Source organism: Rhipicephalus sanguineus, chromosome 11 (assembly GCF_013339695.2).
Source record: "Rhipicephalus sanguineus isolate Rsan-2018 chromosome 11, BIME_Rsan_1.4, whole genome shotgun sequence".
In the NCBI taxonomy this organism is placed as follows: domain Eukaryota; kingdom Metazoa; phylum Arthropoda; class Arachnida; order Ixodida; family Ixodidae; genus Rhipicephalus; species Rhipicephalus sanguineus.
Genome location: NC_051186.1, coordinates 69599690 through 69627651, shown reverse-complemented (window position 1 = coordinate 69627651; position 27962 = coordinate 69599690). Strand labels below are relative to the sequence as shown.

At 48.4% G+C, this 27962-nt stretch overlaps 3 protein-coding genes across 3 annotated transcripts in view; 1 reads left to right on the top strand and 2 right to left on the bottom strand.

The window, feature by feature from the left end:
• LOC125760359 (uncharacterized) overlaps positions 1 to 27962 on the bottom strand; it is a 102112-nt gene that overhangs the window by 28456 nt on the left and 45694 nt on the right. The gene's annotated exons all lie outside the window — the stretch shown is intronic.
• Positions 138 to 6773, top strand: LOC119373299 (uncharacterized). Its single transcript, XM_037643324.2, has 4 exons — positions 138 to 266; positions 2411 to 2572; positions 4137 to 4226; positions 6621 to 6773. Exons 1-4 carry the CDS (start codon positions 153 to 155, stop codon positions 6699 to 6701), a joined length of 447 nt encoding a protein of 148 aa, XP_037499252.1. The 5' UTR covers positions 138 to 152; the 3' UTR covers positions 6702 to 6773.
• The window catches only part of LOC119375115 (uncharacterized), a 36922-nt gene continuing 22797 nt past the window's right edge, over positions 13838 to 27962 (bottom strand). The window contains exons 6-8 of the mRNA XM_049411166.1: positions 21134 to 21231; positions 17804 to 18032; positions 13838 to 13864 (exon numbers count right to left, since the gene is read on the bottom strand). Coding sequence (XP_049267123.1) covers positions 13838 to 13864; positions 17804 to 18032; positions 21134 to 21231 — 354 coding nt within the window. The remainder of the gene's footprint in view (positions 13865 to 17803; positions 18033 to 21133; positions 21232 to 27962) is intronic.

Here is a 27962-nt window from a genome sequence, read left to right as displayed (position 1 = left end):
TTTTTTAAACTTGAATTCAGCGTAGTTGGACGAATGCTATGATTATGTGACGACTGCGTGACCGCTTGTCGACGATCGTCTTGTATTGGCGCCGAGTGATGCGTTTACTTTGCCGGCAGGGTTCAACGACCGTATCAACGAACAGTCCCAGTATGGTTCGCACGGCTGAGGCCATGGAGGCGGTGATGGCCACTCGCCGCATCTTCGAGGTCTCCTTCGACGAGTACGTCGGCACCGTCAACGGACTCTTCAACGTCCTCGAAATCGTAAGCACGACAAGATGGTGGTCTCATATTCGAAGCATCAGTAAAAAGAAACGAGATAACGTATTTTCCTGACTTATCCATGCGCGGACTGCATATGGACGTCTATGATTATAGACGTCCATATGTTCAAATTTACTCCTGCCATCGGACTATTTATGTCAAGAGAGCTGCTTCTAGGTCTATATTTTATACGGTTATACATACGTATGCTTAGTTTATTCCTTTATGAGCTACCCGCCACGGTGGTTTAGTGGCTATGGTGCTCGACTGCTGACCCGAAGGTTGCGGGATCGAATCCCGGCCGCGGCGGCCGCATTTCGATGGAGGCGCAATTCCATATGCCCGTGTGCCTAGATTTAGGCGTATGTTGAAGAACCCCAGGTGGTCAAAATTTCCGGAGTCCTCCACTACGGCGTCTTTCATAATCATATCGTGGTTTTGGTGTACGTAAAGCCCCACAAATTATTATTGCTTCCTTAGAAGCGTATGTTCCGCTTCAAACGCCAGGCTCCCACTTGTTTATTTACCTCGCATACAGGTGATCAACTTTAATTATATCCAGTCGGAAAAAAAAGGCTGGAGTCGTTCCATTCTGTGAAGGTGGGTGACCAGCGGGGCTAACGGGCATACTACCGCCTCTGCGTATCGGCGTTCTTCATAAACGCGCTGCTCCCCGGGCGTTCTTGTGCCTTAACTACACTTTAAGAAAAAGAAGGTGTCCTTTGACTCTTGTGTACTACGCGTGTGACTCTCACAAGTTGACTCGAGAGTCACATGACTTTGAGAGTCAACATAACTTTGAGAGTCATGTTGACTCGAGTCGTGGGACGCACGACTTTCCAAAGGAGAGTCACATGACTTCGAGAGTCAACATGAGAGTCAACATGACTTTGAGAGTCAGCATGACTGAGTCATGTTGACTCGAGTCGTGGGACGCACGACTTTCTAAAAGAGAGTCACATGACTTTGAGAGTGAACATGAGAGTCATGTTGACTCGAGTCGTGGGACGCACGACTCTCCAAAAGAGTTAGCGTGTCTTTTTAAAGCGAGTTACACATCCCACGGCGACTCTCCTAAAGAGAGTCAAGGTGCCTCTCTAAAGAGAGTTATACATGTGAGAGTCACCAGTGTAGCAAACAAGAGTCAAAGGTCACTTTTCTTTCTTATAGTGTAGCCTGGCGTGGCGAAACAAGTACGAAAGTCGCACCGCTCCACTTAAAGGGGCCATGAACCACTTTTACAAGTAATGATCTAATGACCTCAGTATCGGAGTTTACTGCCTCACGAATCGATTGCCGCAAAAATTTCTCGAATCCGTCAAGAACGAGCGGAGTTACGGGGATTTGGCGCACGCTCTCAGCGCTTTCTCTCTTTTTTCTCGTCCCGACGAACGCACTTGAAGCTACACAGGGAAAGATGGCACGGGGGAAAGAAGTTACGTCAGCGCGCGTCGTGAAACGCGATCGCTCTCCCGCTGTGATTCGCGTGCGCGAGCGCGGCTACCGTGTACTGAGGAGTGCGGCGCCGGCAAGTGGCGGCATCCCGTGGCAAGAAGCACATCTGATCCGAACGCCGCTCTCGATTCATGTCGGCTATCGGCCAATGAGGATGCTATGTCTTTTGCGACGCGGAGAAGCAGATACGCGACGTCAACCGGCAGGCGCCCCGCCCACCGACGAAAGTGAGAACCGGCCTCTGTTTGAAAAGAGGGCGCCTAAGAAAAAAGCAACTTCGCGCTCCGCTTGTAGCCTTTACGCGGCGCGCACGACTGCAATATTTGGCTGAGCAGTTCATAGCCGTGTCAGCTTTCCGCAGGACGTGTTTTTTCAACAAGCCCAAGGGCTGCTTCATGACCCCTTTAAGGCCGGGCGAGAGATGTGAGGGTCGTCGAGCGTGAAGTTTGGACGGAGTGGGGAGAGTGTACCATTGCTCCTTGTATTAATATTCATGTGATCGTAAATGGCTCAATGAAACGGTCGTGTTCGTCTTCCCTTACGCTGTCCCGTTTCGTCGCGTTATTTAGGATTATATCAACGTCAAAGCACCAACTCGCCCAACATTCAACTCTTTTATTCCTCCACGTAACCGACGGCTTCGTGCTTGTCTACAATGCTGATCGAGGCGCGTAATAACGACTGCGCAGTGCGGCGGCTTCGCGCTGTACCTGATGATGGACCGGCCGGAGACTAGCGCTCAGCGCATCCTCGGGGGCACGGCGTACACCTTCTCGTTCAACGGCCTCTTCATGGTTATCTCGGGCGTCCTTAGCGCCACGTCGGGACACTACTTGCCCTCCATCTTTTACGTGAGTCTATAGGCAACCTTTCTCCCCTGAACCATCTACAATTCGAAAACAAAGTTGCGGTGAACATCACTAAGGCAGTTGTATTGCACAAAGCATTTAGAGGAGTGAGGTAGGGTCGCAGTATTATACACATGTATCATTTGATTGCACCATAGGTCGGCAAAAAATGTAGAGCTCACTCGGACTCACTCATGAAATATATTTTGCGCTTAGGGCTCACTCGGACTTTCTGAGCCGGACTCACTCGGACTCAAACTCACCAAAATATCACTCACTCGGACTCACTCAAGCCCAGACTCACGCCTCGATCTGATTCTGAGTGAGTCTGAGTGAGTCGACTCATGAGTCCGTTGGCGTATAATTAGCTTTTTCAATCATGGTGTCAGTGCCCTTTATCGTCAACATCTCACATAATTGGTGCTTTACATGGCGTCTTTTGGTCTCGTACCTTCAAATGCGAGTTATCAGCGGTTGCGATACAGTAAGGACATTTTCATTGTAACAGATGATTCAAACGGGACAATTTTATCAATGAGATTCCGTGAAAAAGTTTGCGGGGGGGAGGTCAAGGCAGTCCCTGCACTGGCTCCGTAACTCACGCCTCTGATCAACAAATATTAAGCTGGTGTCTGAACTCTAGTGCATCGAAGTAACTGTGAGTAGACGTAAGTATAAATGTGAGCCGACATCAGGCTGATAGTATAGTGCTGAAGTTGAGTAGATAGCACTAATATAAGAGCGCGCACAGGCAGCGTCAACCACGAATGATAGTCAACATCAAGCCGACGTTAGCCATTTCTGACGCTACGAGAATACGTAGAGTATTTCCCCACGAACTGCACATTGTCTGTCAAGATTAATCATTATCTGGTGTACATTTGCTATGGATTATAGTTATAAATCATAGTTTAATTGTATCTTCTATACTTCACCAGATATTTGATTTGGAATTCTAGCTCGTAATCTTTTTCTAGGCTGACCAAGAATCTGTATAGCTTACATTTTGAAACAGCGCAAAAGACGAAAGGCACAGAAAAATACTGAACAACACGAGCGCTGTCTGACAACTGTGTGTCACCTCGTGTTGTTAAGTCTTCTTCCGTGTCTTTCGTCTTTTGCGCTGTTTCAAAATGAATCCAAACCAACTAGCCCAACTCTGCCTTTTGCTGTATAGGTTACGTTATGCCAGTGTTTCACGCTAAACAAAAATACAACTTTTGCCAGACGGCGGGTGACAATCCGAACGATTCGTATTTCTAATCCAAAAAACGGGCAGCCTTAAAAAAGCTCTCTCATTAATCGTCGTCTTGCTCGAAACGCGTGATTCGAGTTTTTGCGTCTGCTCCTGATTGATTGCGTCTGGCGCGATTCCTTCGCACTGACCGACCCTTCGCAAACGCTTCACTATGTGATGGCAATGATGGTACGGGGCTTCAAATATTAATCCGAAGTCGCCCACTACGGCGTGCCTCGCAATCGCATCGCTGTTCAGGCATGACGTACCCTTGAATTTAATGATTTTCGTGGCCTAAATTACGTTTATTTTGCTTGTTTGTACTTGCAGTACGTGATGTACCAGGGAACAGGCAGCGTCCTGTACATATTCTGCTGCATCCTCGTCGTCCGTCAGAGGAGCGAAGTCGGCATGCCGGCGGTAAGTGCGACGCCCAACAAAAAAAAAAGAAGAAAAAAAACTCACAGGTTCAACTTTTTCGCTGTTAACAAACAAAGCTTCTGGACGGCTTCCGGTTTTGTGCGCCGGCGTAGCCTAGCGTTGGCGGGGAACGAAAGCCTTAGCGAGTAGCCCGCACATTTTCAGCACGTCACTCCCTGTGTCTGGCCAAATATTTTAAATAAGCATTCTTCTAAGCTGCACACACAACATTATAAAAGTTAGTCCTTAACTTTAAGCGCCTTCATTTTACCTGAAAGCGAAAAAAGAGCCTTTCCTTACTCTGACAAAACTTCAAAAGCACGCTTTCTGCTTCGGCGTTAGAGAGCGATAATTGAAGGGACCGGAAGTTTCGTGGGGTGCAACACGTGCTGCTGCTATCGCAGTCTTGAAACCCATAGAGTTTCCTACAATACTTACTAGAGGGAACTCTGGCGCTAGTGTCTATGGGAGCTGCAACGCATGGCGCTTCAGCCAGCATGGGAATGATGGGTAGTACACGGATTTGTCTAAACTTCGTACTTTCGGCTCCGTTTGGCTGGGCGTCACCTGCATCCGCTTTGTCGCAAGACGAAGTTCAGCAAACGTTCGACAGTTCCACTTCACCACTTGACTTCTTTTTAGGCTCACCAATTCAAATCTGGTAACGAAGTTCACAACGATCCATCCATTCTCCGAAAGAAAACCAAAACAGAGCAATAAACAAAGTGCGTTCGAAGCCCGCAGGTACGAAGACTAGGCAAATCCGTGTACTACCCATCATTCCCATGGTAGCTGAACGATCGCAGCGCCAGAGTCCCCTCTAGTTAATTTTAGGAAACTCTATGTTGAAACCGACCTAAGAAGGCTCGAAGGCGAAAACCATCATCTTTTTCTTCTCAGTCGATTTTACTGATCCTCCCTCACCACCCCTCTGGAAACCTTGTGCACCTAACGTGGTTTTGCACTGCCTCCAGGATCCGAGGCATTGCAAGCTGCCTGCACCTTACCTGGTTTTGCACTGGCTCTGATCGGCTCACCTTTCACCAAGCAACAATGTCATTTGATGACGTCATCTTGTGAGACACGTTATACGATGTCATAGTGACGTCGTGGCGAAGACACACATTTTGGCAATCTGTGACGTTATGATGGCGTCACATGGTAACGTAACAAATTTTGGCAATCTGTGACGTTATGATGACGTCATTAGAGACGTCATCACGTGATGATTTTTTTTGCATCATTCGTGTTGACACCGCCGGTGCCGGCGGTCAATATTCGCGTTTAATGAGGCATCTAAGGAATACACAGACTACCAATATCAGCAGACTATTCTGAACACACTGCGTGCTTTAAAGCTGAACTTTCTTTGTGAATCTTTTCTGTGTTTTTTTTTTTTTCTGACCGTGGCCGGTGCTATAGAGGTTCCTGCCCTTAGTGCGAAGGAAGTCCTGCACTACATCACATTACCTGGAGCTGCTCGAATCATCCCCACACCCGACATACACAGAAATGACACCAATTACTAACACACACGTTGGAGCTGTGGAAGGCGCGACTGTGCAGCTCTAGCCCAGCAAGCGCTCATCGACCAGGTTGAACGGACGGCTAAGACCAGTGAGGACTTCGACTGTCCTGTTCTTTGTCCTGTTTTATTGGCTCTGCGCTTTTGAAGCAAGTGTTTTGTTTGCATCGATTGCTCTTGCATGTATAGACTATTCAACGCTGATGTTTACCTGCTTTTGGTGCTAAGGCCATTGCTATGATAACTGATTCAACTCTTTCATTACATATCTAGCTGCATTTGTTGTCTTCGGTTCAGCGTTGTTTGAACTTTATGTATCACGTTTCTTTAAAAGCCGGCTACAAAGTTGCAAAATACCTCTAAGGCCCTAGTCGGTACTGCGCATACGTAACCACACCAGTTTACATAACTGTGATATGCTTTTCAAGGCAAGAGTAGGGGTGGGTCTGAAGAGATGAAAAAATCGCTAAGCAGTGTTTTTCGCTGGAGCGATACTGACTGTAGAATGATTTTTCACCTTCGCGATATTCTTTGTCGGTTAAAAGTAATGTTATTTTGCTAAAGTCTGTGAATGTTTGGTTCAAAGTTGAATGTTTGGTTCAAAGAAAATGCTGCGGAATTCAGGGCTGCATTGAATATGGTTGCCTTACTATTTGAATATTATTCTATTCTGGGTGTCACGAGTATACGATTCGATTCAGTTCTAAAACTGACTATTCGCACACCCCTTCCAGATGCCATTCCATCGACTATACGTGCTGCTTTGTACTCTTATGCTCATTCAAAAAATCGTCTCACATATTCTTAATAAGCGACTACACATTCTGTGTTATGATTATGGTTTCCCGTGTTATCATATCGAACTGCAGATGGTGGGCCTGATGACGGGAGGCCTGCACGCCTTTCACTGCGCGTATTCGACGTACAAGATCTACTACGAAAACAGGTGACGGCGACGAGACACCGGCCGCGCTGCACCGAACCGAACACACGCGCACCTTATGTGTAGTCCTCGCGCCTTCTCTACACTGTGCGCGCAAATCGCGGAATAAATGCGTGCAGTTTACTGCTTCCGTTGCATTCACTTACGGTCAAGTCGACCTTTCTGTCGCATTTCAGAAAGGTCGGCGTCGACGCGTGTTTTCCGTGAGCGAAAAATCCATTGAGCCAATTGATTTTCTTACTTTTGCGACTGTCTGCTGTGCTTGGATCATTGTTTTCCTTTGCATCCTTACAAAGAAAATTGAAAGGCCCTGTGAGTTGGTGGGACGGGCAAAAGGTTTCGCCTAGGTGACGACCAGGAGTTCTTGAGTCCCAGCGACTTCCTCGGCCCGCTGGACAGCCCGAAGTTTATTTTCAAGGGCAGAGCTGTGCAACACAGTCGCCCAGCGCGCTCGGAGGCGATCGCTAGAGCGATCCTTCGCCCTCGCACCTCGCAGCACACGCAGCTCTCCCTTCCTACTGAGCCTCACTCTCGCCACACTGCGAGGCCACGTGGTCAGCGCTACCACAACCCCGGACATGAAAGCCTCGACTAAGAAGGCTTCGCTGTTAATAATACAAAAATATATCCTGCTTCCAGGCGCGCCTGCTAGGTGGCGAGCGCTCAGTTGGAATCACGAATGCTTGTTCGAAATACAGTGGCCGAACTGCATGCATACAGTAGTGACAGGGTGTCTACACAACTCGCGGTTTCAAGTTGAAACTTGGCAACAGGATCGTTTTCGCTGTGTCACTGATTCTTTTCAAAAGGGGGCACATATAAGTATCATCACGCTACTTTCTGGGGCAGGTTTTTGTGGCGTGTATATATCGATTCTTTAGGCAATCCGCCTCAGTGGGTATATGCCACTTTATTAAGGCGAAAGCCATAGATGCCTCATCGAACACGAAAACTGGCCATCGGCATCGGCGTCAACACGAGTTATGCAAAAATCATCACGTGATGACGTCATAACGACTTCACAGATTGCCAAAATTTGCGACGTCACTATGACGTCAGTTAACGTGACGTCACATGAGGACGTCATCATATGCCATGGTCCCCTCGTCAAAGGACGGTCTATCATGGAGTCAGTGCAAAGTCAGGTGAGTTGCAGAAGCTTGCAATGCCTCCGATCCTGGAGGCAGTGCAAAACCACGTTAGGTGCAGAAAGCCTTCGGGGGGGGGGGGGGGGGCTGAGGGAGAATCAATACATCGGACGAGAAGAAAAAGACGAAGGTGGCTTTCGCCTTCGAATTTGTCTTAGGCGAACGCGTAAAAGACCCCGTGAGTTTTCTAGTGATGACCATCACCACAAATTACATTTAGTGGGCATACGCCACTCTACTGAGGTCGTATATAACCAGCCCGTTCAACTCGCTCTCTTATTCGTCAGTCCCCGGAAGTGGGTGTGGACCATTATTGGAGGGCGACCACAACAATAACGACTCTTCTTCCCTTGGCGTAGAAATCGCTTTTCTACCCGAAAAGATTAAGTTTCCAAAACAACGCTGTTGCGCCCCAAATTAAACTTTTATACGCATAGAGCTGGTCTGACTCCTTCCCCTTTGTGTTCACTTTGTAATAGGGACGAATCAATTGAACATTATTTCTTATCATGCAGTCGCTTCCGATTACTCAGGAAATACACTCTCAAAGTATTTAATCCAATTGGATTGGACATCACTACTTCAAGTGCTCGGTCCTCGGGAGCCTCCTCGTTAGGACATTGTCACAGGGATATCTGCTCCTCTGTTGAAAAATATTTAATTGAATCAGGGTGGTTTTGGTTCGAAATTCATAAATTACCATTATTAATTTAGAACCATTATTCTAAACATTCTCAATAGCCGTACAGTTCATATGTGTCCATTTTTTTTTCAAGAAATTTCTTCATTTCTTGGTCAATCCCCAAGGGTAGGTGTGAACCAGTGATGTGAATTATCATCAGCGTCATCATCAACGATCGTGAGTGTCGCTTAAGCAAAGGTTGGCCCATCAGCTCAAAGCAAGGTAAAGTGTACAGCGTTCATGCATGTAACTTGAAGCGTCCTGCCTTTTCCCGCATATCATTTGTACAGAGGTCACATTAAGCTCTACACCGTCGAAGGACTCTGAGGACAGACGAGTCACGAGAGGCAGTCACACCAGACCTTGCTAACGAAAGTTCTGGTGTGACTATAGTGCATCATCTTATGGATAATGCATTAGCGTCACATAATTTGAGATAAAATATTGTTTTTATCGGAAATCTTAAGTCAGCAGTGTGCAGGCTGTCTTCTATATGGGTCTTTACAATGCCCGAGACAACGCGGTGTTGTTTCCATTTCATGTTAATACCAGAAGTCAATAGGATTTCTAACCATAATGCTGAAGGATCACGAAATGTGCAAAACTATACTCGGGTACAACGTTAGAAGGCAGCAGCATTTCATTTTCAAAGGCGGATCAATATGAGCATGCACCAACGGGCGCGCACTCTTCTAGACTGACCACTCCACCGTCCTGCTCATTAGCGGGACTATTTCTTTGGTCGCGGGGGCAGTCGGTGGTAGCGCTTCCATCAACATCCATTTCAAATACTGTTTTCAGAAGGACTAGACAAGTAAGGGGAGGGGTGACCCTGAGGTCAAACTTGCCCCCCCCCCCCCCCAATCCGCAAGATGTCGAACCCTGCGCACGCTTATGTTGCATAGCTTCCCCTCAAAAGAATCTTGTAGTGTTAGTTAATCACTGACGATTTAACTTATTTGTTATGGCTCGGCGTGCTCTCCCTTTACGCAGGCGCCATCTCCCTGATCAACGCCGTCAAAGTTTCCGCCCGGTTCTCCCGATCAGACCGAGGATGCTTCACAGCGCGAGACCCATGGAATTGCTCAGGCGAGATCGTGTCTTCGAGTTGAGCTTCAGCGACTACGTCGGCACCGTGAACGGACTCTTCAACTTCCTCGAGGTGGTAAGGAGCGTCTGCATTCCGACCACTGTTGTTTTTTTTTTAACGGGTACTAAGTATAGAAGAGAGCTTTGGTTTGCCCGCAAACTTCTTACCGTTTACGGATTACCGGGTTATGCCGGAGTTCTGGACGGTGGTAGCAAACCCGGTAGCGACACCGTGTGGAGGTTTGTTCAACTACAACGTGGGGTTTCGTTGGAATTCTCATTCGGAATTGTGATAAAGTGACGTTGGGCGGGGACGTACCAGCGGAGCAGCGTGTGTATTAACGTGCGCACAGTCTTAATAATCAAGTCCTGGGTAAAGTGCTAGACGAAAAAAATACTGTGGCTGAACGCGGTTAAACCAGGCTTGCCTAAGGATAGCAGGTATTACCGCGGAAAACATGTCGCGACGGTGTCCCACGCTGTAAGCAGAAGCACACTGTCCACATTTTTATCCGTACTGGTGGTGCGGAAGTCACGTGATAGGAGTTGAGGTCTCGAAATGCGCGCGCACGCCGCCGCGGGGCTCTCGCCGAGCGACGGACAGGGACGCGCGGGCCGCCGCGGGGCTCTCGCCGAGCAACGGACAGGGACGCGCGGGTATGGAGGACAAACCAGCACTGCGCATGTCCTTTGCTATGACGACGCACGTGCGAGGAGTAAGAGGAGAAAATTGAACGTTGGCTGAGCATCAAGGTCAAACGCATGTACAATGTGGTTTTCTATGTGTGCACCTGGAGCAGTAGAGCTATCGCTGTAAAAGGTGTCGTTTCCTGGCATCATGTAGCACTTTACGAAGGACACGATTGAGAGTGTACCCCAGGATTGTCGTTGTTTGGGGAACTTCTCGGTATGACAGCGGCGAAGTGGACCACCATGTTATCATCCACTAGAATATTGGTTTGCAGTTAGCGCCACACAGCAGGCTTCTATCGGGCGAGCTTTTGGCGTTCTAGTCGGTGGTGCTCTGTAATCTAGCTCTACTTATTTACCTTGGTTGCAATCCAAAGGAGGCAGAAGTTCAGGAAAAGATGGGAGTTTGAAGAGATAAGAAATCCTTCAAGGCAGAACTGCCTTGAAGAAGGCAAGGCCACTTGTCGAAACAATGGCTTCAGCGACACGCCGTGTTCAATGATTTCTCATCTCTACTGGCTCGTAGAAACACCCTCACGTGTGGTATAGATCGGTTTATACAGTGACCACCCTCAAAGGAGATAGATCTGTCTATACAGCGTGTCATAATCGCAAGCGCAGTCCGTGTGTGAATGCTCATAATCTTGACACGCACGAACGTGACTTCGCAGTGCGGCGGCTGCGCGATCTTCTTGATGATGGACCAACCCCACACGAAGTCGGAGAGCTTCCTGAAGGCCACTTCGTACGCCTTCTTCAACAACAGCCTCTTCATGCTAATCTCGAGCCTACTGAGCGCCACCTCTTCCTACTACCTGCCCGGGATATTCTACGTAAGTCCGTCTCCCGCTCTGTGCTATTGTGTATAGGTATGAGGCGCGCGCAGCAGGCGTGGTGCTTTTTCTATGTCTGAAATGATTTTATTTTGCCGTCGCCGTCATGTTCCGTATAAAGTCCAAATCGATGACATCGCTGAGTGCGTCGTATGTTCTATGTGCGAGTGAAAGCTTGCGAAGGCTGCGGACGGGCGCAGCTCAAGCTGAGATGAAACGCGCCAGCCGGCTCCTTCGGGCGAAGGAGCATGAAGGGGTGCCGTGAGGGGAGGGGCTGCGTCGCTGAAGCCGCAACTTTGTCAAAGGGGTGCAGTCGCGCGCGCTATCTCGACTGAGATCAGTAGACGGCTCCTACCCTTGTACACGTGCTGTACTTTCACCGCTTACTTCGAGTTGAAGCGACAGACAGCGCGGAAACCGCATCGCTCTCTGGAGCGGCCGTATGCCCTTATGCCAGAATTTTACAAAGTTACGCCATATCGGTTCATAATGGGGTTAGTTGCTAGCCTTATAACATTCTAATTTGTTGCTACCGCATTCACTGCATCGCCCTTGCGGCGAAACTGTGACTTTTCTTGTAAGGCGTGTCTTTTTTTTTCCACAAGCAGTACGTGATATTCCAAGGCACAGGTGGAGTCCTCTACATATTCACGTGCCTCATGATTGTCCGAGACTCACATGACGTAGGCTTGAGTCCGGTACGTACGTTGGCCACCGTTCGCTTAGTTTCTCGAAAACATCACCAGCTATTCCGCTGCACTCAATGCAATATCTATCTATCTATCTATCTATCTATCTATCTATCTATCTATCTATCTATCTATCTATCTATCTATCTATCTATCTATCTATCTATCTATCTATCTATCTATCTATCTATCTATCTATCTATCTATCTATCTATCTATCAAGTAACTGGATTGTTTTCATTCTATGCGTGTCTTATGAGGAATCTTTTTCTGTTTTTTTTTTTGGGGGGGGGCGGCGAGATTAGGGCAGGATCGTTAGCCGTTGGAGATACCTCGTGCCCGATTTTATCAGAAATGCTTCGTATTTAATAATATCTGGGTTTTTTTACGTGCCAAAGCCACGATATGATATGAGATACGCCGTAGTGGAGAGTTCCGGAAATTTCGACCATCTGGCGTTCTTTAACGTGCACTGACATCACACAGTGACGGGTGGCATGCCTCTAGCAGTTCACCTCTATCGAAATGCGAGCACCGCGACGCGGATCGAACCCGCGACCTTCGGGTCAGCAGCCGAGCTCCGTAACCTCTACACCACCGCGTCGGACTGACTACCATAGTTGTATCCGACTGTAGGTCAATCACTCAATTGTTCAATCGCGTCGCCTTCGATGTCGCGCACTGATCTTTTTGTTCGAATTTCAGATGGTGGGCCTGATGACGGGTGGCATGCACGCCTTCCACTGCGCCTACTCCACGTACAAGAACTACTACGAATAACGGCTACGACAAAGCGACGTGCGACCAACCGCTCAATTGCCTCAGCGCAATGTTTTTTTTTTTCCTGCCATTTTTTTTTTCTTATGCGTAATCGCGATTAAATGTGTACGCGGCGTCTCATGTGTCAGCCTTAAAGCAGTTGGCAGTACAGCTGTATGTATCGATTCCCGACCCGATTTTCCATACTCTAAAAAGCGCAGTAGTGGTGCATCCGGCCACGGTCACATGCGGGAGAGTCAGGTGACCCGAGCGGAAACGTCACTGATGTCGTGTTTAGTAGCGCGGCACGACGCTGTCGAGTTCGGCATGGAGGAAGGAGAAAGACAATAGGAGGGAGCGTCACCGTCATTTCGCTAGCCTCGACAAGCCAACTTCTTCTGACGCCGCCCCTCCCCATCAGCGCGCGGTGCCTCATGGACAGGACTAGGCCCATGCAGTGCCCGCAACAGAGGCGCATTAGCAAGCCCGCGAATAGTAGCGTATGTTCTTCGTTTTTACAGCGTAGCTGTTAAGCTTTCGTAATGCCGTTAGTCGTCGACAGAAAACTATCCTCGTCATGAGCCGGCACGCGTTCTCTTCGTCCTCTTCTGCTTCGCTCCGAGAACACGTGCGCCGATTGGTCCAGCGAGGGATGCAATAACTCTGACGGGCGAGAGGACGAGTACAGAAAGAAAGAAAGAAAGAAAGAAAGAAAGAAAGAAAGAAAGAAAGAAAGAAAGAAAGAAAGAAAGAAAGAAAGAAAGAAAGAAAGAAAGAAAGAAAGAAAGAAGAAAGAAAGAAGAAAGAAAGAAAGAAAGAAAGAAAGAAAGAAAGAAATGATAGATAGAGAGATACCGAAATAGTTAGAAAGAAAATGAGAAATATTCACGTGACGTTCCCTCCTAGTTTTCTTTTTTCTTCCATTGTTGTGTAGAGTTACGTCAGACTGTATTTTAAAGACGTTAGGTGGTAGCCTTACTTCGTATAACATTCCAATTTCTTGCTATGGAATTCATTGCTTCTCCCTTGCGGCGATGCTGTGACTTTTTTGTTGTTTAATTGAATGAAGACAACACCTTTTCGTGTATAGTAATCGTTTATTAAACACCGTTTTATTCTCGCGCTATAACGCTCGAGAGATAGAACGTACGTACAAGCTGCTTATGTACACGGGGTCGAGTCGTGTGCACCCCACCGCGTCTGGACGAAGGAGCGGCCGCAGTGTCCGTCCCAGGCCCACGCGCGTTGTCATCTCACACATCCATGGTCAGCCCGGTGTACTGCAAACGACAGGAGAGCCGGCATCATGCAAAGTGAGACGAGAAGAAATTCACGCATCTCCACGAAGTGAATCATGACGAGTGGGCGAAGCTCTGGGTATCGTATGGGTGAGCAACCGTACGTTACCCGAGCGTTGCCCCATATAATGTAAATTCAGTGACATGAAGTGACATAAGGAGTCGACAACAAAGCTAGGTCCTAAAGTCCATAATGTCTACGTTGAAGTCGCCAACTAGTAGAAAGGGTTTGTGCTTGTACGTGTTTTGTATTATTTCGTCACAATTATGATTGATGTTCTTCTATTGTAAACCTTATTTTCATTCACATACACATATGTTTTGACTATAGCAACGGTAGCGGACACAGAGTCGACGACAAAGCTAGGTCCTAAGGCCCATAATGTGTACTTTGAAGTCGCCTACTAGTATAAAGGGTTGTGCTTGCAGGTGTATGCATTGTTTAGTCACAATTATGATTGATATTAGTCTATTGTTCAACCTGATGTTTCGATTTTACACGCTGATGTGCCGTGCGCACGGGCGCCATACGTACAAGCCTCGGCCGTAAGGTGCTTCGCCCCTAAAAAGAAAAAAAAGGAGGTACTCGAGAGAGAGACGTGCGGTGGAGTTTTAATCACACCACACTCACGGGAACCGCGTCATCCAAGAAACGAAGCTTAGGAAGAGAGGAAGTTGAGATGTTTGGTACGGATTTAGGAAAAGAGAAGGTAGGCGTGCATACACGGACGCAAGAGAAGAGATCGGGTGTTGCTCTGATCTCTTCTTTCGTGTCCGTGTCTGCCCGCGTATACCTTCTTTTATCGTCATCCAAGGAATCGCATTATCCGAAGTAAGCTCTAAAAAAAATGGACGAAGCTTACACTAAGTCGCGCAAAGCTTAACCGTCGAATTCGGACGACCACGAAGTCTAAAATTAGGTGGGTAGATGAGATTAAGAAGTTTGCAGGTATAACGTGGCAGCAGAAAGCACAGGACCGGGTTGATTGGCGGAACATGGGAGAGGCCTTTGCCCTGCAGTGGGCGTAGACAGGCTGATGATGATGATGATGATGATGATGATGATGATGATGAAGTCTAATGTGGTCGCTTCTAGGTTGTTGCTAGGCTTTAGCTAGGTTAGTCACGACATGGATGTCCCCAGAACCCATCGTTCGCACCTCTTAGAACGACCCTTTCTTTATATCTGCTTTTCTTCTCTCTCTCTCTTTCTTTCTCTTTATTTCTCCATTTCTCTCTCTGCTTCTTTCTCTCTCTTTCTATATCTTTCTCTGTCTTTCTATCTTTTTATGTCTTTATTCCCATTATTTCTCTTAATTTCTTTTCTCTGTCTTTTAGTTAACCAGTGGCGACTGGTGGGATTTACCCAATTTCTGCGGCACATACCCGTGATGATAGCCATTTCTGGGGCTAAGTGTTGCTTTCTTCATTTTTAGTGGACAAGTGGTGAGTAGCGGGATTTGCACAGTTTCTGCGTCACATACCCGTTCATGATGACGATAGTTCTCCGATAGGCCGCACAAATTACGGCTAGCTTAAACAGCTTTGCTGTTAAAAGTGTTATAGTAGACGTACTCGATTACAGTTATACCCAACAGAAAAGGTCCGTGTAGAGTCGAGTGACGCAGCTCCGCATAATTGCTTAGTGGCACTGCTGCGTGTGAGCCATTGTGCGGTGCAGCATCACTCGACGCTGTTCCGCATGATGGCTCAAGCGGTACAGCGTCACTCTACGCCACACGAAGCACTTTTAACAGCGAAGCTTTTAAAGCTAGCCGTAATTTGTACGGCCTACGGGTATGAGCCGTGCGGCCTACGTGAAAACTATCACCCTCATAAACGGATATGCGCCACAGAAATTGGGTAAATCCCACTACTCACCGCTAGTCCACTAAAAATGAAAAAGAAAACTATCGTCACCAAATGGGTATGCGGAAAGAAATGAAGCCGAAGAGTGAACTCGACAAGCTGCCGGCCCACTCTACCGACAACCTAGCTACAACTAGGATAAGCAGCCCGTAGATCTATGAGAGGTGCGAACGCTAGGTTTCAGCGCGAGGTTCTGTCTCTGGAGTTTGGACATCCGTGTCGTGTCTGTGACTGTCTGTGGTTTAACTCGAACCTCTAAGCGCTGAGAATCAACGTAGAAACAACCTAGCATCACCTAGCTAAAGCCTAGCAACGACCCCTAAGCAACCTAGAAAGAACCTGCATTACGACTATAAACATAGCCAACTGTTTCCAAGAGCAAGTCGGAACATTGCGTGCAGCCTAAAGACATGAAAGGAACTGCTCTAATGGCTGCCAGTTGATATCATCACGCGACACGCACTAGCTAAGGCCTAGAAACAACCTAGAAACAATCAGATTAGTCTTCAGGTTTCGTCCGGTTTCGCTGTTTCAAGCATTGCGTAGCTCAGTGCAAGCTTCGCCATTTTTTTTTTTATTCAGCGTTAATGAAACAGCTCGTCGTTGTGGCTCCCGCCTGTCACTCCTGGTGGTCAGAGATATCGACGAACCCCTGTGGCAGGATGTTAAGAGACCTGTGTACTGTGCGGTCTCGTGCACGTTAAAGGAATCCCAGGTGGTCGAAACGATCCGGAGCTATACACTACGGCGTCTCTGGTATGCCAAGTCGATTCGGGAAGTGAAAACATTCTTAAACCAACCATGGATCTGGCAGGTAGCGTGGAAGGGAGCGAATAAATAACTAAATAAAACTAAACAATGGCGATGCTAGAAACCATGATGATTATGATGATGTTAAATGATCATGATTGAAATGAGACTAAGCTGTCTTAGTCCACCCTCAAGTACATTCGCGCGCTTACAGCTTCGCTCTCCGCCGATTTTCACAGCGTGGTACTGGCTGAGTTTCTTTAGAAGACATTTTATGAATATTCTTACAAACCGGAAGTAATTGCTCGACCGGAAGTGTTTGGAAGAGAAACAAGACTGTCACCTGATGCTCGCGCCGCTATACTCGGGGACAACTTTTCTTGGCAGTACTGTAGAAGCTACATAACCGAAACGCGCATGTCTGCTAGCGCGCCAAGAAATAGTACCTAAGTTTATCAATAATTTTTTTTTCATTCGCCTTGCTGAAATTAAATGCTGTTTTATTCATTATGAGACTGAAACAGTTGCGGGAAGTCGTAGGTAACAAAACTCACCGGGTCCCTTATGCATTCACCTAAGACTTTTGCATTCTTCTCAGCCAATGTATCGATGCTGCCACGCCACCCTACGAAAGCTTTCTGCCCCTAACGTGGTTTTTGCACTGCCTCCAAGATTAGAGGCACCTAACCTGGTTTTGCATTGCCTCCGTGATCGGACAACCCTTGCCCAAGCTACAATGTCATGCGATGACGTCATCACGTGATGATTTTTTGTATCACTCGTCCCCGACGCCGCGGGACACCGACGCCGTCGGTCAAATTTCGTGTTTCATGAGGCATCTAAGGCTTTCGCCTTAATGCAGTGTTCACTCTTCCTTTTCTTTACATTTCTTTGACGGTACCGCGTTTTCTGCACGCCTGTTTTCTAAAGTAAACATGGAGTCGGTGACGTGTGTGAGTCTGAATCAGTGTGCGGCCGCAAACACGCCGTTTAGGTCTCCAAGGAAAATATACTCGCAACATGACTCTGAAATGTACGCCGAACAATCGAAATGTTACTCTCCCATTCGCATTTTTCATGTGTACGCTTTTCTAAACGCGTTAACGCTGCGAGCAAGCAAAACCGAAACTGGAATTGAAATCAGCTGCAAGCTGCCGTACAACTCAAGGTACAACTTGCGGAGTAACACGAATGTCCACAAGCCTCGCCTCCGTAGCCTTCGCTCCTCTGCCAACGTGAGCTGTCCCCTAGTATAATAACAGCACAACTGCCGAAAGACGGACGAAGCGTGCGTGCACTCACAATTTCCACGGTGTGCGTTTGCAGGTTTCGGCTGACTAAGATCGGCTTGATGGTTTCGTCCGTGGTGTTCCTAGTCAGGGCAACCGTCACGGGCTTGCCAGGATTCGGGGCTCCGAGAAGCGATATGGCCATCTGGTTTGCGTGTATGCTCACCACGACCGTCATCTCCTTGTTATTCTGCAACGTTTTCAACTGGGCAGCTACCGTGCCGTCGTACGACACGCGGATCCTGCGTCAGCGACGAAATCGCGAGAAACAAGCATGGCGGCCGCACGTGAACTCCAAGAAAGCAGCAACACAAACAAGCAAGCAATCAAGCAAGCAATCAAGCAAATGAACAAAAGGTAAATTAACAGCGACGCTGGCTCAAGCCTCGTGCGGTTTAAGGGCCCCAAGACCACCTCCATTTTTTTTAACATTTCAAGTGAACACGGGCATAGAGTTCAAAATGCCTTCACGATCAGCAATGTCAAGCGCGGCAGCGCTACGAGCCGCGGGCGAGCCAAAAATTCCAAGAAACAATACTTTCTTCTCTCCTGGCCTTTCAGATTCCCCAGCGTTGGCCGTGTGGTCACAATTCGCGTCTGGTCATGTCATCGACAAGAAGAACCTGTTTTATCTGCTCGCAGGTACACACGCTCGCCTCTCAACCTCCTCGCACGCTGAGAAACACTCGGCCAGAAGGAAAGAGCGAAACGAGCGAGGGCCGCTTTCGTATCACCAAACGCGTGTAACTCAGCTATTGCGGCACCGCTCCGAAAAATTCTCGCAGTTAAGTGTTTGTTGAAGGCTCGTGCACAGCTGCAACACCTCAACTAAATTTCGACATCCGGGTGGTTTAGGGGTCCTTTAAGGGGGCCCTGCGACACTTTTACATTGAATAGCTTCATTAAAGGAGTTTATTGCCTCACGAATCGACCACCGCAATTTCTTTTAAAATTCGCCAGGTCGTCAATCTGTCAAGGTACAGAGATTTGTCGCACGCTGTAATTGCATTCTCTCTTCCCTCGCCCCGACGAGCGCGCTGGAAGCTAAGCAAGGAGGGATGACAAGGGGGAAACAAGCTACGTCACGCGCACGCCATGATCTTCAGCAGTTTTTAGATGCGAAGCATCTCTTGCTCGGGGTATGTCCCGCGGCGTTGGCCTGGTAGACCGCACTCACACTACGCATGCGTAACTCTCCTCCTTCCCGCTCTCCAACAGCTGCGCGTTACTCTCTCCACTTCTCTGCCAGCACCTGTTTGCGCTTCTCCTGCGTTCTCGCTTCTGCTCTCGCGGCGCATGCGCTACTCTCCTCCTCTAGTCTCCTCTCCTTCAAGTGATAGAGCGCTGCGCGCGTTGAGTCCAGCGCTTGCTTCGGTTGACTCCTCTGAAATGCGGGCTCGACATGCCGAAATTCTCTCCTGCGAGGCGCCGCGATGAGCGCCAGCGCATGCGCGTCCCCTCCCCCTCTCACTCCTCTCTTACGCTGCCCCCCTCTCGCGCGCCTGTCGACCGCGTTCCCCGCTCACCCTGTCAGAATTGATGGCCAGGCTAGAGGGAAGACTCGACGCGCGTAGTGTTCGTCTTCGCGTTGCACGACGCGAGGTCGGTAGCATGCCCGAGGTCGGTAGCATGCCCAACGAACGCCAACGGAACGCGATCGTGCAAGTGCTCCGGCTTCGCATCGCCTCATGGTCCCCTTTAGCAGGAAATGGTGTAACTTTTTTTCTTTTTTTTCTTCTAATGCGCGGCCTACTTTCAGTGTGAGCGCGAGCGTGGGCACGTGGCGGCCTCTCTCAGTGCCCTCGGTAACTATGCAGCTCATGATTCTCTAATCAGCCAATGGCCGTGAATTTGGGTGTATGGCTCGGTCATTTGGATATATGACATCATTTGTAGAAAGAAGAGGGAACAATTTCCAGCTGACAATGAAAATTAATTGTAAATTCCAGGCCAAGTGTCGCGCTATAATAGACGGTAATAGTTTAGCGGGCTCAGCGGAATAGCGAGGTCGAAATGCGCATGCGCAGTACGCTAAACGACCCGTAGTGTTTACCGCACGTACGCTATTTCTCAGATTTAGCGTTACCGTGTTTGCATGGTTTACGTAGTGTGTGCAAAACATGGCGGCGGTCTCGGACGCCCGCTTCGAACTAAATTTAGCGTGATGTGAACGGATTGACTTCTTTCGTAGCAAACGACGGTGTAAAATGGCTTCGCTTGCCTTCTGGCAGCTTCGACGACCAATTATTACGGATAACTTAGTGGAGTTTTTGAGATCGCTTCCCATTTGCAACGCTGCTAGGCCTAACAAGAAGATCGGTGTAAACAAATCTGTAACATATAAATTTTCGCTTATGGTACGTGGTTCATATTTATTTGCTTTTATTATTATTTAAAAAAGCAGTAATATTGCTGCATGCGGGGAGACAGCTGAGCATTTCCAGTTTTTTTTAGATGCGAAGCATCTTATGGCGGAGTTCAATCCGGTGGTAGTGGTGGTGTGCGGCGTGACCACCCTTACTGCGCATGCGCAGACTCTCTCCCCACACCTCTTCTCCCCCTATCCCCTCTCCACATCCCCTATCCAATCCCCTTTCCTCTCTCTACTTCCCCTCTCCCCTCCCCTATCCACTTTCTCTCTCCACTCTCCCTCTAAAACGCGGGCTCGACATGCCGAAACGCTGCTTCGCATCGCCTCATGGTCCCCTTTAGCTGGAGATGGTGATTTTTTTCTTTTCACTTTTTTAGCGCATTCGTCTTCCGTTAGGTGGCGCTGCAGTCACAGCTTGCGCACGTAAACGCTATCCCGCTATACTAAAACGCGCTGTCCGCAACGAACGTTTGCGGCAAGGTAACGCTATTCCCTTAACTCCCGCTATCCCGCTCACGCTAAACTAAAATTGTCTAACGTTTGGCTCGCGTGTTCTCAGAAGCCTCGACTACCGATCGGCAGCGTTTTTGACCATGCCGGAAAAAGTGTTGAAGGGCCCCTTAAAGACTGGTCGAGATAACCGCTGAGGCATATCCGATGAAATCCCCTCCCCAGCCTCAAAAAAAAAAAAAACTCACAGGGTCCCTTATGCATTCGCCCGAGACGACTCGAAAGTGAACGTCTGCATAATCCTTTCGCAGTCGATGTATCGATCCTTACTCGCGCTTAGAACTGATGATGCTCGGGGCGACGTTATCGATTTGGGCTGTATACGGAACATGACGGCAACGGCGACGCTGACGGCAAAAGCCCGTCGATAGTGCCCACATAATTGTTATCGCAATAAGCAAAGCCTATTATCCTTGCTCGATCAATTGTTGAATCTACTGATAGGCTAAAAGCACTGCTTACTGTCCCGTGGGATTTTCCCGCATGATGCACTTTCCGGTGAACCGTACGATGCCGCCGGCGCCCACGACATACTGAGCAGGAAGCAGGTAGCTGTGGTCCTGCGATAGAAAAAAAAACAAAAAAAACGGGCAGGTTTATTACACGCGAGCCAACACGACAACTCATCCCACTAAGAAGCGTTATCAATACATTCGTGCATAGGGCAACTGCGTGATGTATAGAGTATCGGAAATCAATTCAATTCCATTAAATTCAATTTCTTTATTTTCTTCATAAGTCAAGAGGGAGGCGAGGACTAAAGGCTTACGTGCCTGACAAAGGTTCCCGCCCCGCCATACACGAATTCAGTCAACGGTGAACATTCTTCTTTCCAGCATATTTCAGGAAAGAAGAATGTTATACGCTAGGTTTAAGCAGTAGTATAACGAAGACAAGATAAACGCTCGTTTAAACTGCGTATATACAATACGCACATACACGATATATACATCAATCAAATCTTTCTACCCGGGAAATCGCGTGGAAATCCCCAGATGATCAGCCGCTAGCGTGCTTTGAATAGCGCATACACTCGCATAAACATCGCATGCTATGTTTTCATTTAAATAAATGATTGGGCTTTACGTTCCAAAATCACAACATGATCATGAGGCACGCCGTAGCCGGGGACTCCTGGTTAACGTTGGTCATTTCGGGTTCTTTAACGTGCGCCTAGATCTAAGCACACGGTTCTTTTTTTTTCGTATGTGTGTGTGTGCGCGTGCGTGTGCTTGTGTGTGTGTGTGTGTGTGTGTGTGTGTGTGTGTGTGTGTGTGTGTGTGTGTGTGTGTGTGTGTGTGTGTGTGTGTGTGTGTGTGTGTGTGTGTGTGTGTGTGCGTGCGCGCGTGTGTGTATGTGTGTGCGTCCGTGCATGTGTGTGTGTGTGTGTGTGTGTGTGTGTGTGTGTGTGTGTGTGTGTGTGTGTGTGTGTGTGTGTGTGTGTGTGTGTGTGTGTGTGTGTGTGTGTGTGTGTGTGTGTGTGTGTTACGATACGGCCGCCGTAACCGGGAATTGAGTCCGCGTCCTCAAGCTTACAGCAGTGCACCCGCCGCGGTGTTCTTGTGGTTACGGTGCTTGACTGCTGACCCGAAGGCCGAGGGCTCGAATCCCAGGAGCGGCGGCCGCATTCCAATGGAGGCGAAATGCTACGATTCCCGTGTGCTTAGGCTGAGGTGAACATTAGAGAAACCCGCAGGGGCGTAGCCAGGGGGGGCTTGGGGGGTTCACCCCCCCCCCCCAAAATATTTCAGTTTTGCTTGCGTATATATACGCGCGCACATACAAACGCACGCACGAACATACATAAAGTATGGTTGAACCCCCCCCCCCCCCCCGAAAAAGATTTCTGGCTACGCCCCTGGAACCCCGCGTTGTCACAATCTTCAGAGCCCTTCACTGTGGCCTCTCTCGTAATCATATCGTGGTTTTTGGACGTTAAACCCCAACAATTATTATTATACTATAATTAGGTCAGAAGTTTGAACGTCCTGGTAAATTTCTCAGGGATTGTGACATCGCTGCTCAGCCAAGCGTAATGTTTTAGGTAGTAACAACGAACCCAACAATTAATAATATTATTAGTGGTGATTGGCTCCCGTCCGTTTCATTCACATCACCACCACTCATAGGAGATAACTCGGGATTGATCTTTTGATCCTGCTTTACAATATTGAGCGCAGCTTAAGATGTATTTGTGACTTCGCCTGCGCGTCAATCTATTTATAATCTTGCAAGTGTCTGAACAATGCCTCGTCGTGCTCTTTGAGTTCGACATTTCGTGATATCCTGTGCCATTCGTTAACTGCTCCAACGCCGTGTTGTTGCTGCAAGCGCTTCGCCCCTGTCAGTCATTGTCGGTAATGGGCTGGCGGTCAGAAATTACCCAGTGCTTAGCAGTTGAGCTTGTTACGGTCACCGGTCGAAAACGCGAGAGCTCCTCGCGAAGCTGATGTAGATATAAGCCAGTACGCAGTCTCATTCCACACTTTTATTATAAGGATGGCAATTCTACGGACACTCGAGGCGAATTTTTACCGTCGCCGTCATGTTCCGTATAAAGTAGAAATTGATAACATCGCCGCACGCTTCGTGTGCTCTGTGTGCGAGCGATAGCTTGCGAAGGCTGCTGACGGGCGGGGATCAAAGAAAGGTGAAACGCACCGGCCGGCTTCGTCGGGCGAAGGAGCATGAAGGGGCGCCGGTGGGGGGCTGCGTCGCTCGGGCAGCAACTGCTAACTTTGTTGAAATGGCCGCGCGGTCTCAGTGCGCTATCTCGACTGTGTTCAGCACACGGCTCCCACCTTTGTACGTGCTTTTACTTTGCATTGATGCGACAGACAGCGCGGAAACCCCTCCGCTCGCTGGAGAAGCCGTATTCTCTTACGCCAGCGTTTTGTAGAGTTAGTTACGCGATGTGGAATCCTAAAGGCGTTGGCTGCTATCCTTCTTTACTTCGTATAACATTCCAAGTTGCTGCTATCGCATTCACTGCGTCGAAATTGCGGCGAAATTGTAACTTTTTAAAACTCTCTGACGTAGTTTCACAGTCAACCTCATAATCTGTCTTCCGTCTTTTATACTGCAACGTAAAGTACTAAAACAATCGCCGGCCTCTTGGAGGGATGCAAAAACGTTCCAAAAGCCGGGTGAGTTCATGATTCTAAAAGATTTACTCCGACTTAGCACAACACAACAGTATTAACAAAATTACATAGACGTTTCACCGCCTATGCAGGTGGCATCCTCAGTACACACTGGCACCAAATGAGCGGAGATCACCCAGTTCACTACTAGTCACATATGTCCTTGTAAACGTCCGCTAGGGAGCCGCGGTTGTTGTTGCAAGCCGATTTGTCGCGACGGATGAACCCCGATTCCAGCAGATTTCTTTTCCCCCATCTTTGTTCCCGAGGCAGCGTCGTCGGATTAAGATAGATACCAGTTTTGTAATGATACCTCTGGAGACGTTAGCCACAGTTTATCGCTTGACTTGCTACTCCAGGTGCCGGGTAATGACTACGGTATGTACGACAACATATACTCACAAATAATATGTACGGTCACTAACATTGCTTGAATGGTTGGCATTAGAGGTGTGCACGGGCTCCGGGTAGCCCGAAAGCCCGAGCGGGCCGGGCTCGGGCGGGCCGACGTATTTTCTCCTCGGGCCCGGGCCGGACTGGGGCTACTAGGAGTTTTATAGGGCCTGGCTCGGGCCCGGCGCAATGCCCAACTCAAGCCCGAAATATAGAGAATGAGCGGGAATTGTTTTCCAGCACGCATACAGCGCCTTTTCCGCGACCACCCTTTACCGCCTTTCCTTTCCATTCGCTACTTTAAACAAAAGGGGAGCAGGTAAAGCACTGCTTCTGTTGCACTCCGACAAACAGAGAAGTAACACCACCTGAGCTAGTGACGGCGCCACGCGAATGTTCGCGTTAGATTTAAGGCCAAATCTCATATGAGTGAAAATGCACGCGACAGCGACGAGCGACCCGACGTAGATCGCCTTCGTGCAAGCTGACGCTTGCGTGGGCATAGCCCATACACGTGACGGCTTTGGCGAGCGAACTCCATTGTTGCTGGCATGAGGCCGTCTACTTGTAATTTGTAATCTGTGTAATAGAGACTGCTCGTCGTGTTTCATTTGGTCATATTTGATATGCTCAATAAAATGCCAAATTACCGGAAACCGACGTTTTGTTTTCGCAGCGAACCCTCAAAAAGCCGAGCCGGGCCGGGCCGGGCCGGGCGGGCTCGCAGCCCTTTGCTGTCGGGCTCGGGTGGGCCTTCGACAAAGTCAGCGGGCCCGGCCGGGCTCGGGCTCGGAAATACGGCCCGTGCACAGCTCTAGCTGGCATCATACGCGTTCACTCCTGGTTCAGAAGGCATTCAGTGGCCACACCTTTAGCTCGCGGCGCAAAGTGCTTGCTGTATATACAGAACGCTTACGAGCAAGGCGCCACACAGTGGCGTAGCCAGGTCCTTTCGCGCGACAGAGTATGGCCAGTGCGTTTCATCTCCTATTGGGCCGCAATCGTTTGCTGCGCTCAAACGCTTTCACTCGCACAAAGAACACACGACGCGCGAAGCTATGTTATCACGTTTGGATTTTATATAGAACCTCACGGCACGCAGACGTCGACGCCGACGGCACAAATGCGCCTGGAGTTTCTATGTGATTGATATCCCAATGTTAATAATAATAATAATAATAATAATTATTATTATTATTATTATTATTATTATTATTATTATTATTATTATTATTATTATTATTATTATTATTATTATTATTATTATTATTATTATTATTATTATTAACATTGAGATATCAATCACATAGAAACTCCAGGCGCGCACCATGGCTCCCAGTCGGGATGCATGCTTGCTATGCTCCTGCCCGTTTTTCGATAAGCAGCAGTTTTTCCGCTGTGAAAGTTGTTCTAAACGTGTTCATGCGAAGTGTATAACCTGGCCTGATGAAGAGCTGCAACTTCTGAAGTCTGGATCGCGCTCATTTTGCTGCAATTTATGTGATCTGAGCAGTTCTCCTGTTAAGCCTAACGAAGACAACTCGGCGGCGTGCAGCGATGAGCACTGCAGCTCTCAAACCGGTTCCCTCTCCACGTGTGCCCCTCCGGGTGGTGAGGGTGTTGGTGGTGACCTCGCCGGGCTGCGCCGCCTCCTCCTCGACGCGTTGGAGGGAATCTCGTTCCTCAGCGACGAGGTGTCCCAACTACGCGAAGAGAACGAGCGCCTCCGTAAGGATCATTCCCGCGGTGTTGAACAGCAAGCCCGTGTGGTCGCCCCCCTTCGTGCAGAGGTCCGCTTCCTGCGTGAGGAGCTGACGCGCAGGTGAAGGCACCTGTGATCCCTCCAGAGCGGGTGACCGTTGGCCGATCTGTGACCTCCAAGCAACCTGCGTACTCTGAACAACCTCTGTCCAAAATTATTTGATCTTCGAATTCGCCGCCAGGTGATGTAGACACGTCCGAGCGTGTCAGTGTGATGCCTGCGACAGCCTCTTCTGCAGCGGTAACTGAGGGTGTAAGAAAGAAGAAACCCGCCTCGTTTGGAGCATTGAAGACATCCACTATATCTGTAGCTCAGCGGCCACAACGGCCACAACGGCCAAAGGCCATTTTTGTTACGAAGCTGAGCCCGGACACCACTGCTGCTGACATCAAAAAACATATTGCTTCATTCGATATGTCTCCCATTTCCTGCCGGCGACTTCAAACAAGATTCCAGTCATATTCTTCATTCTATATCGAAGTTGACGAGGACACGCTACAACGCCTGAATGACCCTTCGATGTGGCCCCTCGGATGCCTCTTCAAGCCATTTCGTGGGGAGCTGCGCAATGACATGCTTCATCCCTCTGAGCTAGTGCCTGGAATCGAAAGTGCTGTGTAACGTAGACATATTCTACCAAAATGCTCGGGGTCTGCGTACCAAGACACTCGAGTTTTTTTCTAATGTTCTTTCGTCTTCTTTTCCTATTATCGCTATTTCTGAAACCTGGCTCGGCACTGAAATTCCCTCATCGGACTTTTTTCCCCCGACCTACGCCACCTTCCGCCGTGACCGAGATTTCAGTGAAACCAAACAGAAAGGCGGTGGCGTGCTGATTGTCATTGACAATTCACTGAAATCCGTTAGACGGAAAGACCTAGAAACTATCGAAGAATCGATCTGGCTAGAAATCAACCTTGAGCGCCGTGAAAAATTGTTGATTGGATGCTTCTATTTACCGCCCAGCATTTCCCCTGCCTCGTTTCACGATGTCATGTCTTCTATTGAACTTGTGATATCTTCTCATAGTGGGCACAGAATTATTGTTCTTGGGGATTTCAATGCACCTGGAATTGACTGGAGCACGCTTACCTTTTCTCATTACAATCATTTCACAGAGAAAAAGTGCAGCCTGCTCTTGGACTTTCTGGCGTTTAATTCCCTAGTGCAACATAATTCAGTCGTCAATTCCAGTGGCAACGTCTTAGACCTGTGTGTGTCAAACGATCAACCCCTTGAAGTTTCCCGCTCCAACATCTCTCTTGTACGTCCGGACAAATTCCACCCACCACTTAACGTAAGATTATCTGCATCAGCCGAAACAACGAGCTACAGCAGTTACGTAAACAAATCTCCAAGATTTGCGTTCAAGCGAGGTGATTACACGGGCCTCTATCATCACTTGTCCACCGTTGAGTGGTCACAGGTTACTGACAAACCTAATGTTGATGACCAGGTTGATCGGTTTACGGAGCTTGTACTGAGCAGCATGCTTAATTTTATTCCCCAGTATACACCTAAACAACGTAAATATCCCCACTGGTTCTCATCTGAACTTATCAGTGCACTGAAGCATAAAGATCACGCACACAGGAAATCTAAATGTTCTCCATCCAGCGAGTGGATGGAAGAGTTCAGCTTTTTTCGAACTCTCTAAACGCCTATATAAACGGGATCATAGTTCGTACATTGAATTCTTAGAAAAAAGCGCCTCTGACAGGCCGGCTGAGTTTTGGAAGTATGTACGTAAACGGTCTAGCAAAAGCGGAGAGTCCTTCAGACTACTAGACTCAAATGGGGTAGAAGTGCATGCCGTCGCTGACTGTTTTGCCACACATTTCTCATCCGTTTATAAGGCCTCAGACTCCAGCACTGATATCAGACAACAGCCCAAGGCAGTTAGCTCATCCAGTGCTTTGTCGCTGGATGAAAATCTTATCAGCGAATGCATTAAGCGCTTAAAACCATCCTTATCATGTGGCCCAGATGGCAT

Coding starts and splice junctions, on each gene's coding strand:
- LOC119373299 (XM_037643324.2), top strand. CDS start 153: ATGGTTCGCACGGCTGAGGCCATGGAGGCGGTGATGGCCACTCGCCGC. Junction 2,573..4,136: donor ACTTGCCCTCCATCTTTTAC/GTGAGTCTATAG, acceptor TTGTACTTGCAG/TACGTGATGTACCAGGGAAC. Junction 4,227..6,620: donor GCGAAGTCGGCATGCCGGCG/GTAAGTGCGACG, acceptor ATCGAACTGCAG/ATGGTGGGCCTGATGACGGG.